The sequence below is a fragment of the Chaetodon auriga genome, chromosome 1 (genome assembly GCF_051107435.1).
Source record: "Chaetodon auriga isolate fChaAug3 chromosome 1, fChaAug3.hap1, whole genome shotgun sequence".
NCBI classification, from domain to species: domain Eukaryota; kingdom Metazoa; phylum Chordata; class Actinopteri; order Chaetodontiformes; family Chaetodontidae; genus Chaetodon; species Chaetodon auriga.
The window spans coordinates 14683678-14698679 of record NC_135074.1 but is presented as its reverse complement, the minus strand read 5'-3'; the positions used below and the strand labels follow the sequence as shown (position 1 = coordinate 14698679).

At 40.9% G+C, this 15002-nt stretch overlaps 1 protein-coding gene across 1 annotated transcript in view; it reads right to left on the bottom strand.

Moving 5' to 3' along the window:
- Positions 1-14117, bottom strand: part of spata17 (spermatogenesis associated 17) — a 34902-nt gene extending 20785 nt beyond the window's left edge. Inside the window, exons 1-6 of the mRNA XM_076741813.1 lie at positions 14050-14117; positions 13595-13684; positions 12391-12472; positions 10858-10908; positions 8057-8160; positions 2502-2625 (exon numbers count right to left, since the gene is read on the bottom strand). Coding sequence (XP_076597928.1) covers positions 2502-2625; positions 8057-8160; positions 10858-10908; positions 12391-12472; positions 13595-13684; positions 14050-14117 — 519 coding nt within the window. The remainder of the gene's footprint in view (positions 1-2501; positions 2626-8056; positions 8161-10857; positions 10909-12390; positions 12473-13594; positions 13685-14049) is intronic.
- Positions 14118-15002: the final 885 nt, after the last annotated feature.

The following is a 15002-nucleotide window of genomic DNA, read 5'->3' as shown; positions in this document are numbered from 1 at the left end:
GAGCAATTTTCATGGTTCTGGTTATCAGACGCACCCATACTACATCACAATACAATGTTAATATGATTACGCCAGAGTCACAACTTGTTTCCTTCCTACAATGCCTTCCACAGCTTGTCTTATAAAATAACTTCGAACTCATATAACTTATTTTAGAAGACAAAGTGTTTATCCAACCATAAATTCAACTTTAAAAATGGGATGTTATATGTCCTTGGAGATTATTTTTGGTGCTGTATATTTGTGCCTTGTCACTCTGTGCCTCCAGAGAACCCTGACAGAAGATTGCAGCGACTCCACATGCTGATACTATATGCTGCCTACAAATGTATTACTGTACCACTGCAGCAGGACTGCACTTGTTCCTTCGCTTTCAAAGCTTCTAATAAAAGGCCCTAAACAAGCAAATGTTTCCATACTAGACCATACTTGACTATAGTTAAGTATATCAGAGTATGTTGAGAGAATAAAATATCCATGAAAATTGTTGATGCAAAAGACCAGCAGCATCTGAGTGTTTGACACTCACGAAACACTAACAAAACACAAACCCAGAATCCTCATTATCAGGATTTTCTATCTATTTAATGGCATTTTTCAGTATTCAGTATCAGTCTATAAAATGTATTCTGGGTGAGTGTACAGAGCTAACTCAAACAGGAAGGGACAGAAGGCTGGAGACACTCAAACACACACAAACACACACGCGCACATGCTAGCCCAAAAGAACCAACCTAGCTACGGGAAGAGCAATGATGTTGACCCCAGGAACACACCATCTCTGTCTCTGTCATAGGGACTTGGGGCCTTTTGGTAAGCTGTGTGAGTGTGTGTGTGTGTGTGTGTGTGTGGGCTGGGGTCCGAGAAGTGAGGAAGGATGAACTGTGTGGGAGAGCCATCTATTCACTGCTGACAAGGTCAGAGCTACGAAGGGAAAGAGTCCCCTGCCATATGCAGAGAAAGAGAGAGCGAGAGATATATAGAGAGAAAGCGATGGACAGAGGGCGGGGAAGAGCACACAAACTTTTCCTGTTTTCTTTCCTTCTTATTAATAAAATGTGCCATATAGTCATATATAAAATCCTAAAAACAATGAATATATGGGTAAACAGCTGATCCAAAACATTTGGAGAGTCAAACATGATCTGACAAAATGCAAAATCTACAGCACTCAAGCTTACATCCCCTTCATAATAAAATGTTTGGAAGTTGTGTAGTTGTGTGAGTGTCTTAGATGAACATGGAATACCTGCAAAAAGTAGGTAGCAAGCCAGATGATGACGATGCTGGTTGCACAAGAAGGAGCGAGAGAGAGAGAGAGAGAGAGAGAGAGAGAGAGAGAGAGAGAGAGAGAGGTAGTGGTGCTGAATCAACAGTGACCAGTGTGCTTTGTCTTCATTATGATCCCAGTAGGGAGCCACAGAGTTGCGTAGATGCCACACACACACACACACGCACACACACACACACACACAGATACGTACACACCTGTGCCAGGGGAAGCACTAAAATACTCCACTCAGCACATCAGAAGAGCCATGAGGACACATACTTAGTCATGTGCATGCACACGCACACATGCGCGCCCACACTCATGCATGCACATGCATGCGCACACACACACACACCTCAGTTCCACACAGACCACCTGTGATAACGTTTCTCTCTGCAGCCAGTTTCTGGAGGAACTCCCTATCTGTAGCTCTTATCTCATTGTCTGAGTGGTTCCCTGCTTCTTAAGCTGTGCATGTGTGTTTAGGTATGTGTATGCTAACTTTCGTCGTAAAAAGTTTCTAGTGAGTCAGTCATGTTAGCTGTATATTTTCTAGCACAGGGCAAAGTGGGGCCGTGGGCGAAAGTTGGCCCACAATTGGTTGAGGTGTTAATTGAAAGAAATTAGAATTTAAACTTTTTTGTGAGGTAAAATGCTCTTTAAATATGTCTTAAACCTGCAGGGCAGAACATTTAAGTGGGAGACAAATTTTCACTGTTGATGCTTGTGACACCATGCACTGTAGCACACTCGCTACACTTCACTTAACCAAATCAATGATATAAAAGAACAATTTTTCACAAAATCAAACAAACACAGAAATGTTTGAAGTATATGTATATCATTTTGTAGACACAGGCACGAGGAGAAGCATGACGTTATTTGCCCCACTGAGTTTAAAGGATAATCCACCAAACCCACCCAGGACCTAACCCTTCACATAACAGACCACATTCATCCCACTGCTATCTCTACCAGTATGAGCTATATAATATAACTCAGCCATACATGTAATGATGTAAGGTCCTGTTAAATGTTGCAGATGTCTGTTGTGGGTTGAGCTTCACTTTTTTACGCACTGAATATGATAATGTAAACTATTTTTTTGTAGCTGTGGTTAACTAGGAATTACAATTTAATAACAGCCTCAGTCAATTATTGGTCAAATCATAGTCAAATTTACGTCAAATGTGTGGGATTGCGTGTGTTTGTGTTCCCGTAGACCAACCTGCTTTGTACTGAGGAGGTGGTGTAACCTGTGAGCTTCGTAGAACTTGGTTGTCTGCTCCTTCACCATCTCCAGACAGTCTCTCTCCTTCTTCTGAAGTTCCTCAAGTTCATCCAGCTCCCTCCTACAGCGCAAACACACCATATATGAATATTTTTCCAATTCAAATTCTAAACATTTCATTTAAGTCTATTAGCTGCTATCACAATCACATGAGACTAATGTTTTACGTTACACATTATCCAGAGATTCAGCTGACCTTAGAACTGAACATTCTTTCAAAGAAAGACTCTAAACTTCATTCAAGAACATCTGTGCACATGTTAGTGTGTATTTGGAACACTGTCTTCTGTCGTAAATGCTGATTGTTCCCTGAAGTGTCCTTCAGATGGATAAAAAAAAAACTGTCAAGTGATAAGACAGACACGAAAAGACAGAGGAGCTGTGGGAGAAAAATAAGAGAATGAGACTGCTTGGACAGAAAAAAGCAAAGTGAGAGCGCAAGAGGCTATAAGTGGGAGGATGATGGATATATTTCATCACCGTAGCCAGGACAGGTCTGTCTGTGACATCTGTTAAGCGAAGCTGGCTAAATGGGATGCATTAAAAGCCCATACACAGCAATTTCATTCCGCAATCACACAGCATCATTGTTACAAGGGGGTAATAACTTAAAAAGGGAATTACTAAAACACACATGCTATGGTAATGTGAGAATAAACACACACACACACACACACACACACACACACACAGCTAAGAGTAAAGCCGTAGCTCATCAACAATCCTTCGTTTTCCTCTTTTCGTATCCCTCCTTTTTTCTCCCCTTCTTCTCAACTGCTTCTTTCTCCACCCAGCTTCTGTTTTCGATTACAAGCCTCCACAGTGGAATCAGAATATTCATAGTGTGTCTGTAATGTGAGGTTAACACATTCTGCAGCTACTGACATTTAAAAAGAAATCACAACACCGTCTCCATTGCCTTTGCATTCTCATTCCTTCCTCAGCACCAGATTAAATTACAAAATAAATGAAATATGCAGAGCACTGTGTGAGTGTGTGTGTGTGTGTGTGTGTGTGTGTGTGTGTGTGTGTATGTGTGTGTGCGTGCATGTGGTGAGAATGAGAGGGAGCCTAAATGCGTCTGTGCGTGTTTATGTAATATTAAGCACAGTAATTTAAGACTGTGTATATGGATGTGTGGCTGCATGTCTGTATGTGCTTGTGTGTTTCTGTGTGTGCTTGTGTGTGTGTGTGTGTGTGTGTGTGTGTGTGTGTGTGTGTAAATATGTGTAAAAATAGGGGTTGCTTGGCCCCTATTTGTCCACCTGGCTAACAGGGATATTACTTATTAATGTAAAATATAAAGTTTTGGTTTAGTATGGGACAGTCTGGTTCACAAACCAATTGGTGCATGTGCGTGTTTACAGTATATGTGTGTATTTCTGTTCGTTCGTGCATTAATACACCTTTAAAAACTGACTGTCAATGTTTTCAGGGGTCGGGACCTATGTGTGTACATGTGTGTGTGTGTGTGTGTGTGTGTGTGTAAGCAATACGTATGTGTGCATCAATGTTCATACTATGTGTTCACACACTTTTGCTTGTATGTGTGTCCATATATGTGCATGTGTGTGAGTGTGAGTGTGTGTGTGTGTGTGTGTGTGTGTGTGTGTGTGTGTATGTCAGGCTGAATGGGTGACCTTTGCTTCCCTGCCCCCAGCCCCAGTGTTATTAATTGCTGTGTAGTGGACAAAAGCCAAACAGATTTGTAACGGCTGAAGGCACCTCGATCTGTGTCGACCCAACCAGCCGCCACAACATACAACCCTCATTAGCCCTGTTCGGCACACAGCACGTGCCGCGTGTGTGCGTGTATATGTGTGTGTGTTTGACAGAGTGAAAGTGAAAGAAAGAAAGCAAGAAACAGTGTTTTAAAACACCGGCTTATAATTCTGTTATATATATTTTTGTATATCTGGTTAATTAACCTATGCTGGTTAGTATAGCTTGACCTCTGTATGTGAAAATAAAAATATAGGCACAAATATAGTCATTTCACATTTAAAATACAGTTATAGTAATGTGCACATTATATCATTATTTTATCATTGCATTTACTCCATTATAATGATTATTAGATGCTTATAACGTGCTAAGTATGCCATATACTGCAGTGTGAGCACACTGACTTCTGATGGCTTCTTAACTGTTGGACAAACTAATAAAGCATACTTTCAAATAATTGAACTCCAACTGACATTGTCACCCTGGACTGTTAATTTATTTAAATGGATAATATAGTACAGCTAAATTTCTCACTTCTTCCTCAATTATTTACTCCCTGGTTCACAACGGGCCATCAAGGGTTGATGGGATATCAGAGAGTGAAGCAGTGTGGGACGGTAGGCCACACCTGCGGTCGTCCAGGCCAGCACCAGAGCAGTTAATTGGCCAGGTTCTAAATATTTAATGGAGGCTTGACCTGATTGGCTGTTTTAATTGCTTCAATTAAATGATTCAATAGCTGGCAAGGAGGGGGTAGTCAGCTAGTCAATTCAGACAGTGACCGGCTCAATGTATTGAACGTTCAACACAGTGTTTCCATTTAAGTGACTGACTAATTGATTAACTAATTCACTAAAGTAGTAAAACTGATGCCAAGAAAAGGTGCGGAATTAAACAATGATTATGCTGTTGAAATGATCTCAAATCAATGTTTCAATTATTCAAAGGCAGAAATAACATTTACAACTTCATACATTTTACATACTCCTTCTCTTGTTTTACTCTCAAAAGTTCCTACAGCACCAGATTATACACCCTAACACTAACACACACACACACACACACACACACACACACACACACACATACAGAATAAACAAATCCAATCAGACTGGAGGAGTGAACTTGTCTCCACCCAAACTGGATCAGAAAGAAAGAGCAGCAAAAGAAAGACTGACGCATAGAAGCGGAGAGTGATCGCAGGGCAGGCGTGCAGGCAGGCCTGCACTCTCTCCACCATAGCAGCTCTTCTTTCATGAATGTCCTTGAGAGGGACACAAGAGAGAGAGGAACGAAGATGGCTGGAGTAAAGAGAGACAGGAAAAAAAGTAGAGAGAGGGAGAGAGACAGCGTAGCACCAGAAGAGAAGAATAAAAAAAAAACACCAGCGCTGCTCAGCCTTGCAACACCAAGTCCATAAATTCTCCCTTGTTCTTGTTCGGATAAGTTAAAAGATTTTGCCATGTCGTTGCAACATCACAGCGAGAATTATTTATCTGATTATGGCAGTAATAATTACCCAGCTGTTTATTGCAGATAGAGGAATAATTCATGCAGTCAACAGGCCGTGTTGGTGGCGGCGGCGATGACACCAGCACATTTAGTAAATATGCAAAGCGGGCTTGCTCTGCTTTCCTAATTGCCCCCATCGTCCCACTGCATGCCCTTATTAAAGCCCAGGAACTTTAAGTGTCTCCCTGACAAAGTGATAAATTGTTGGGGTATCAAGGAAAACTGTGGCAGAGTGGGGACTGCGCTGGGGTCCTGACTTCATTAGGCTATGCAGAAGGAGAGGGAGGATGAATGAGGATGGACACTGAAGCACAGTGAACCGGCGGCAGAGAGAGAGACAAAGATATAGAGCAAAATAGATTGAGAAAGAGAAGGAGAAAGAGAGGAGATTGAGGGAGGGAGGCACAGTGAGGGCAGAGGATAGAAGAGGGTAGTGTAAGTAGCGTGTATTAGCCGGATGCTGTACCTAATGAAATGACACAGATGGTTTCGTGCGGAGGAGATCTGTCATGAGCGAGAAAGAGAGACTGAAACAGAGAGTCAGAGAGAGAGGTTCGCCAGTCTATGTATTACTCCTATATCATTACCATGCACAGCCTCGGCCTACACTAAATGGGGCTATTAGTCCAACTTTGAATAATTTATGCAGCGGGTTGGACAGACAGACAGACTTACAAGAGGGAGGGAGCAGGTGGATTAAAAAGCGGACCTTTGCGGGGTGAGTGATCAGGCAGTGTGTGCTCCGAGGGCTCAGCGGCTAACACAGAAAGGATATTTTAAATAAATGCCGGCACGGCGTTAATTGATCGTGACCCCGGCAGCACTAAATAAACATGTGATTAACTGGAGAGAAAGTGACCTCAACACCCCAAACAACTGTGGAGGAGGGGCTGTGTGTGTGTGTGCGTGTGTGTGTTTGCGTGTGTGTGTATGAGGAGACTGGGGATGTCACACAGTTGATAATGAAACAGTAAGACCAAACGACTAAATTCTTTTCTTCCACATTGCTCTGATCTAGTCTAGTCTAGTCAATATGCAAACTGACCTGGTCCAGTCTAAGATAGTTAGAGACAAACATTAGTTTAGTTTAGTTGTTCTCATATTACAAGTTATCACAAGCTCTGTAGTCTTCGGTCTCATTATACATTACAAATATATTTTCACTATGACTTCTATAAATGCCCATTCTAAGTATTTTTTAGTCACATTTGACAAATAATATCTATAATATCTGTTTGTATAGAGGCAAAGACTTCCTGTTTAAGACAAGCCATATTGAAAAAGACAAAGCACAACTGTACCAGTCTCAACGCATATCTTTCATCACTGTCAGTGTCAGAACGCTTGACAAAGTTTTATGTGTTTATGTGTGTCTGTCTTTGTGTGTTACTGAAGAGGCAGCATTTCCTTAATGGTCTTTAACAGCCTAGTTCCCCCTACCTCTAAAAGGGGCAAGAAGTGTGGAGGAAAGGTGGAACGCTGGTGGGGAAGTGAGGGGGGAAGTCAGTGATCCAAGGAGCACTTTAACAAATTTACATTTAATTTTAGCAGAAGCCTAAAGATATTTTCCGGTAAAATATATTAGCAACATTAAAAATGTGACTATTAGCTAAACGTGATGGTTTTTTTTGTCAAAAATAAAAGATGGCGTATCTCTAGCAGTAAGCCCTGGAGCACAGGATGTTTTATTAATGCACGAGCTGCAGTTCAAATCAGAGGCTAATTTTTAATTTCTTCACATCGTTCACTTCTCTCTCTCTTAGCCTTGAGCGTTTTAGAGGACTTCTCTCTCTCTCTCTCTCTCTCTCTCTCTCTCTCTCTCTCTCTTTCATTCCTTCACTTTTCCTTTCCTCTTCCCCTGTCTCTGTTCTCTTCCTCTGAGGTAACAACTATGCAAGTACACATCTTACAAACGCCTCTGTTTCTCTCTCTCTCTCTCTCTCTCTCTCAGTTATGAGTACACAAGTACACAATCTAACCAACTGCCTTTATAGTAATCAAATCAATTCATCTTGACTGACTGAGAAGTACTAAAGTTGACTATTCCACAAATTCTTTTCAATATGTCGGTTATAATATCTGTATCAACTGTACTGTATAAATGAAAAATATAATAACAACCACAGGACTTACACAGGAAGGTCAGTATGCAGCATCATACAAACAGCACAAACAAGCCAAAGTAAAGGAGGAGCAGGTGACTGTCAGCTCTCTTGAGCCTCATATACATCACCATATTTTGTTTTGTTTTTTACCTGACAAGTTCATTTTTCCTTGAAAGTCCAACCAGGTAATTCTTGCGTGCATAGAAATTATGAATGTACTTCCTCACAAAGAATCCTCTCCATCTCCGCTGGATCTGTGAGGGGAAAAAGCATGACAGAGGAATTTTCAGAAGTTTTCCAACAACATGTGCAAACGTGGGAAACAGGAAAACTGGTACTAAACATTATGGCAAGTCATGGCGATGTTACAGTTTTATCAGTTCTTAGTTTTTCAGATGTTTTGACTCTTCAAACATGCAATATTAAAAAAAATTACCAGGACAATACTCTGTTATGTACCGTTATGTGTCTCGACATTGTATTTGCTGTCTAACGACTTGCCAATACTTTTTCTCATGACTTTTTCTTATGACTTAAACTTGTGGAGGACACATTAAACATAAAAAACTAATAGAGATGACACTATCAACGCCTATGAGACAACATTTTTAAACCATGTATGACCATGCATGCACTTTTTTCCCCTGTAGTGATGGAGGGACAATCCAAGGGGGTACAGATGGCTGTCACAGCTCCATACGTTTAACTGTATCAGTCCACATTGATTGTGGAGGCTGCAGATTAGCTAGCACACAGACACCCACACACACCAGTGGACCATTTTAAAGCAAGGGGGCGGATGTCCTTCAGACTAATTAGGAGATTAAAACAATGGCAGGTAAAAGAATAATCACACTATGAGAAGAGGGGAGAGGAGAGCAGAGGAGAAGCGGAGGATGGGGAAAAACAACAAAGAGCAAAATGAGAATTAGCATTGATCTGCCAGTCAATAGATAATTTTAAATAAAGTAATTGCCGCCTCCCAAGTTCTTGCTGACCTTTGTTGACTAGTGAAATCGATGCTGTTGAATCTAATACAAATCCGAGGTGCGGCATGTAAACACTGGTTTCTATTATGGCCCTAATACATTATCCTCTGTTAGCTACCACGCCGTGATAAAGACAACACGAGGGGAAAGAAAAAAGAAAAGATTTACAATTGATTCAAAGTAAGTGTCACAAGGGGATTCTGAGATGATTGTTTCTCCCTTTATGTCTCTCTTTCTCTCTATTTACACACTGAATATTTCTTCAGTAAAAGATGGTCTGTGAGCACAGATGTCCTTCACTCGCTCATTTGAGCACAGGGTCTCTCTCTCTCTCTCTCTTTATTTTTCAGTTTCATACATAGGAACAAACACTGTTGCTTTATTCTGTCCTGAAGGCCAATGCATCTACAGGAAATGATAAATCTAATAAATCCTAACATATTGTATCTTTAGGTCTGGCATCCATACTAATAAAAATACTCTACAGGTGGAGGGTCCAGGTCCAGGTGCTAGATATATTTTCACAATGCCGTTATATCATCTATAACCATTCTTAAACATCTGAACTATTAAATTACCCAGACTCAATACGCTTGGAGAAATTTGTCTGTATTAGCCCCATGATATCTCTTTAGTAGCAGTGGGCAGTGCACAGTGCAGCGCTCAGGGACCAACACCACCTCTGAGGCCAAAGCCTTGGTCAGGGGAAACACCAGGAGTTTTCTAATACCTGCATGTATGTCTTTTGTGGTGGGAAAGCATTGGTGTATCCAGACAAACACACAGAATAAAATGCACTCTGCACAGAAAAGCCTCATTTGGCCCTTGTGGGATTCAAACCCAATACCTTCTTGAGCTGCTAACCACTGAGCTACTTTGCTGCCCTATTCACATATATTTCATTTTTTATTAAAATTCCTATTGCTTCCTTTAGGAAACCGTGGTCATTTTATATGGTTGGTAAAGGCCTCTTTCCTCGAACATCAGAAGCTTCTGCTCTGCTCTAACCTTTCGCCCCGTGACCTAAAACAGCTGGGTCAAACATTACTCCTTGTGACATTTATTGAAACAACAGGGTGGTCAGTTTTATTTGTTTGGGTTTCTATTGAGTGTAAAACTTGAAGCCCTCAATTCCCAGGCTTTTGCACCAATATGAAAATATTGCATCCCTCTCTGCCCAGCTGGACGGCGGCACACCCTCGTCAATAAACACTAGTGGATTTTTTGTTGGCCTATAAAACCCTTTAATGGTTTAGGCAGAATGAAACTGTTAGCCAAAAGAGTAGGCTACATGGAATTGTAAAAATATAAGGTTTCCATGCAATATCCTTGTGTAAAAGTGCCAAAGCATCAGTCACAGCCATGGTGTTATGATTTATGGGCTGAACAGTAGTTGCTGCTGAGGGGACAAATGGGATATTTGATGAGCATGACCACTGAGTAAAAACAAACCAAAAAAATAAACGTTGCTAAAACTGAGATATAAGGCAGATATTGAGATAAAGGATAAAACATTCAGAATACATTTTTATTCAGAGGGCCTCTTACCAAGCTCTGTGCATAAACAGAATAAGGCTTGAGGTTATTTATGAAAAGTGCACAATGTTCAATCCGTTTAGATGGACCAACAAGTAATGTGCCGAGACATAATCATGATTTCAAACAGCAAAATCAGAATTATTTTTATTGTGTATTACACCTAATTCTAAAAGACCTAAATGATGTGTAAAATTGAACTGTACAGGAATGTTGTCATGACGTGATGTCACATGATAACAAGTAAGAAAACAGACTGCAGTACAGATTAGAAAAGTTGCTACGATGGACAATTCTTGCAATGAAGTGGTTACAGGCTGCTTATTCAAGGGACCTCCCGTTCACGGCACACACAGAGAAACAGAGTGTCCCCCACACCACCACGACACTCCATTTGCTAAAACAAGACACTGTGGTGATATTTACCCTGACCGCCATCTCCTCGTAGAAATTCATCTTCATGATAAAATATGCCGCCTGTGAACACAAAGGAAAAGATGGCGTTACATCTTGTCTCCCAGCCCTCTGATCTGTCCACAGCAGGCGTCAAAGATAAAGAGCTCTTTATACATAATACATTGCACAGAGGCAGCACAGATAGGGCCACTGTAGAGGGGAGGGAGGAGGGAAGGGGGCAGAAAAAGAGAGAGGGCAAGCAAGAGAGACAAGAGGAACAAGAGAAAAGTCGGGGAACGGAGAGAGATAGAAAAAGAGAGAGAGAGAGAGAGAGAGAGAGACAGAGAGAGAGAGAGAGAGAGAGTAGTTAGCGGGACTTTGTATCAAGGGGAGGACGGTACTCTCTCAATACACCAACGCAGACAAGGGCCAAGAAAATCTATGGTAGTCAAGCAGCACGCTAATGGAGATGTATGACGGCCAAACGCTCTCCTCTGGATTTCATAATCAATGACAGCACTGCCAGAAGTGACAAACAAAAGGCCAGAGAATATTCAGCGGCGCACTCGATGAGGTGTCACACGCCGCATGTGCCGGTCGACCACTGGGGGCACATTTCAGGAGCAAACTGGAGAGTCGGCCATAAAAGGGATTCATATCTCAACACGTCTTTTTTAATAACGACAGGGAAGAGAGGGAGGAGAGGAAGGGGAAGGAAGACAAAGACTTGAAAGGAGGTTGTAAATTCAGCTTGATGTTTTGAGATGAGGCTTTGTGCACGTCACATTACACATGATAAGGGCCGCAAGAGTGAGAGAGAAAAAGACAGACAGAAAGAGCGAGAGAGCAGAGGGAGAAGAGAATCTCTCAGGGCTAATTCAAAATAGTGCACTGTGGCAATTTTGAGTGATTCAAATTAGTGCTCGTCTGTTTCCAAATGAGACCAAACAGCCTCTTTTTAGCCCATATGTGTGTTGTGACACATCCTTCATCGTTTATTTCAACACCCCTCAACCCCACCCCCACTATACACCCCCCCCCCCCCCACCCCCTCCTTTCCATTTCTTGAACGCCTCCCAAACGGCGGCTGGCAGTTATGCTTTAGCAAACAGTCAATTTACAGGCATGATAAATAGCTTGTTGTGATACGTTTACAAAACTCAATCCAGGGGAAAATTATACGTGAGAGCGCTGGGTATTGGATCCGGTATCAACAATCTGTTCAATTAAGAAGCAGTTGGAGGCAATATGCTGAAAATGGGGCCTTGTTTTACTAAAGCACACACATACACCCACACACCATACACCCCGACTCCTCTACTCTTTCCTTCTCTCTATTCCTCTTCATACTCTTTCTATATACATCCCAGGAGTTACAAAATAAATGGAATTCCTTATCATATTACATCATATTTCCTAAGTGCTAATTTCCCAAGGTGTAATGAGTGAATTATATCTCTTAAGGGGTCAGACACAGGGACTAAGGAATATAGCAATTGAATTCTAATGCATGCTATCATTACATAATCAATATATCTATAGCTGTTCCAGGGGCTGACTTACCTTCACCATTTGTCTGAAACGTGCCCTTGCTGTGAAGCCCCGCCATATCTTCTGGATAATGATTGCTTTCTTGTGCAGATGGCTGTAAAACAGTCATTTTGACAGAGGACTGGATGTGTATTTTTCAGTAGTAGAAATGAAGGAAAACAATGAAAAAAAAGTTATTGAGATACACATGGAGGGATGGAAATTAAATTGTAGATTTCTTTGTTCAATCTTTAGTCTGTTTATGCACATGGACATGATTTGAGTACAAAAAAACTAATCCGATGAGGAAACAACAAATACAAAATATTCCTGTATGTAATGCAATTTAATTGATTAAAACATAAAATTCACTTAAATCACTACTGCTATAATGAACTGTGATCTCTTTAAAAAAAACAAAGAAAAGCCTGGTTTTGTTTTCTGCATACTAATGTTAGGTTGGAAAGGACTTCAATTAAAAGGTCAGGGAAACATTACACTTACAAACACACACTCTCACAAAGACATACACATACAGAACAAACCTGCTCCTCCAGGCTTTTCGATCATGTCTGATGAGCCTTTCACCCCCTTTAGTCGGCGGCACACATTTGTATTCATCTTCAAACATACTCTAAATGCAAGTCCACTGCGATGCTCTGCCTCCAATGAGGCCATCAATTTCCAAAAGGCCATTCATATGCCCAGAAAATCAATGCTTATGGTAGGGATAGCACAACCCCGGAGTTGCACTTAGGCAGCTAAAATTGTTGCTAATTATCCACTTAACGCATTGATCAATTAACTAAAGTAATCTGAATTAACCTACTGTCTGGAAGTTTGTCTGCTGACCCTGCAGAATGGTGCTGGGGTCACAGTACAGGAACAAGCACAGAGATAGAGACATTCATTTCTCTGTGTGTGAAAGGAGCGCAGAGTGCAAGCGACATTTATTCCTCTAGGCCATTTGCAAAGCTCTAGAAGTGGGATAATTATGAGAGTGAGCTGGTATCAGGGTTTCCCTTGAAATTAACTCTTAAGGGTCCTGCCTGAATGTTTTTCAGCCCCTGAAGGGAAAAGCAAACCTAAAATTGGACTATAAAATATTAATTTTGAAAATTTTATTATTATTACTCTATTTTTTCCCTCCATGGAATATGGAGTACCAAAAGTCTATTTTTCAGGTTTACAGATATAAATTGGACAAACACACACTCACTACGCATAGACATCATACCTGAGGTAAGCCCGCACCTTGCAGGCTCTGAACCAGCTCTGAATGCGGGTGGCGGCCTGGCTTTCCTTCTGTCTGTTCTCCTCTGCTTGGCTACAACACACACACAGACACATAAAAACAACAGTGTATTGTAAGTACATTACCTCAGTGTGATGCTCTATCTTAACGTCTATTAACATTCTATAGAAACAGTATTACTGTCCGTGCTTTCAAGTGCGCAGCCGGACTTTGCTGCGTTGTTTGCTCTGGAGGTGCTTCACAATTTCATCATCTTCGTTATGGCACCGCTGCCAATGCATGCTACGGTACAAACATGCTAGCCTTTGTTGACACTACGGCTAAGGTTAGCTGGCTAACGGGTGTAACGGTTTGGCTTTTGCTGCCAAACCACTTAACGACCGCCACAGTGGTTTTCATATCTGAATAATACATCTGCTCATATATAGGATAAATACCTGTTTCTGTAGACGTATTCTTTTAGGAACACTTCAACTTCACTTTGTATTTTCAGCAGCTCCGCCATGCCTACTCAGGAAAAAGTTTACCTGTTGTCTTGACAACAAGGTGGTGGAGATGCGTTCAAAGTATCTAGAAAGTAGGAATTTTCCAGTCTAACTCAGTGATAAATGCTTACTTCACTGTTCCTGTGTACCTGTACGTTTTACTGTGACAAAACAGACGCTTTCAAAAACATCTTGCTTCGGTTGATGTCAGTATCCATATTAATCAAGATTGTCGGTGAGGTTAAAGGCACCTGCTTAGTTTATGTTACCAGTCAAGATGGAGTACTGACTGCAAAAGTTTATTTTGTTTGTTTTATCTTATTTCCAAGACATTAACTGACTTTGCGCTTTGGTTGGGTTGCTGTGCATTTTTCAGCAAGTTTTGTTCTGTTGAATCACTGAGTATTTTAACATAAAGCAGCTCCCTTTTCCCCTTTAGACTTCAGTTTCTATTGAAATGGATAACAAGATGGCATGGCATTCCTTCCTTAGAGTTTTATTTACAGACTTAAAGAAACAAAGACTAATACTTAAAAATATTTTAATCAATTTGGATTCCATTAAAAGTTTATATAAACATATATTCTTAAGCACTGGGCCAGCACACTGCATTTTAAAATCTTTTTTTATGGAAACAAAGAATAGGTAGAAAAACCCTTGTTTATGATTTGCTATTCTCCAGTCTCCATAATAAATGATAAACACCAAAACTAAAGAAAGACCTTGGTGTCCTTAGTCGTTCAAACGGAAATTAAACCACATGCCATCTTGTTTATTTCTTCCTCTGCTTCTTCCTCACTCTTATCTACTGAAGCCTACAGAAGCAGAAATGCAGTGTAAATAATATAAGGGGATGGAAGATGAAAGGGGAGAAAGTCCCAGAAAAGACATTTTAAAATGCCTGC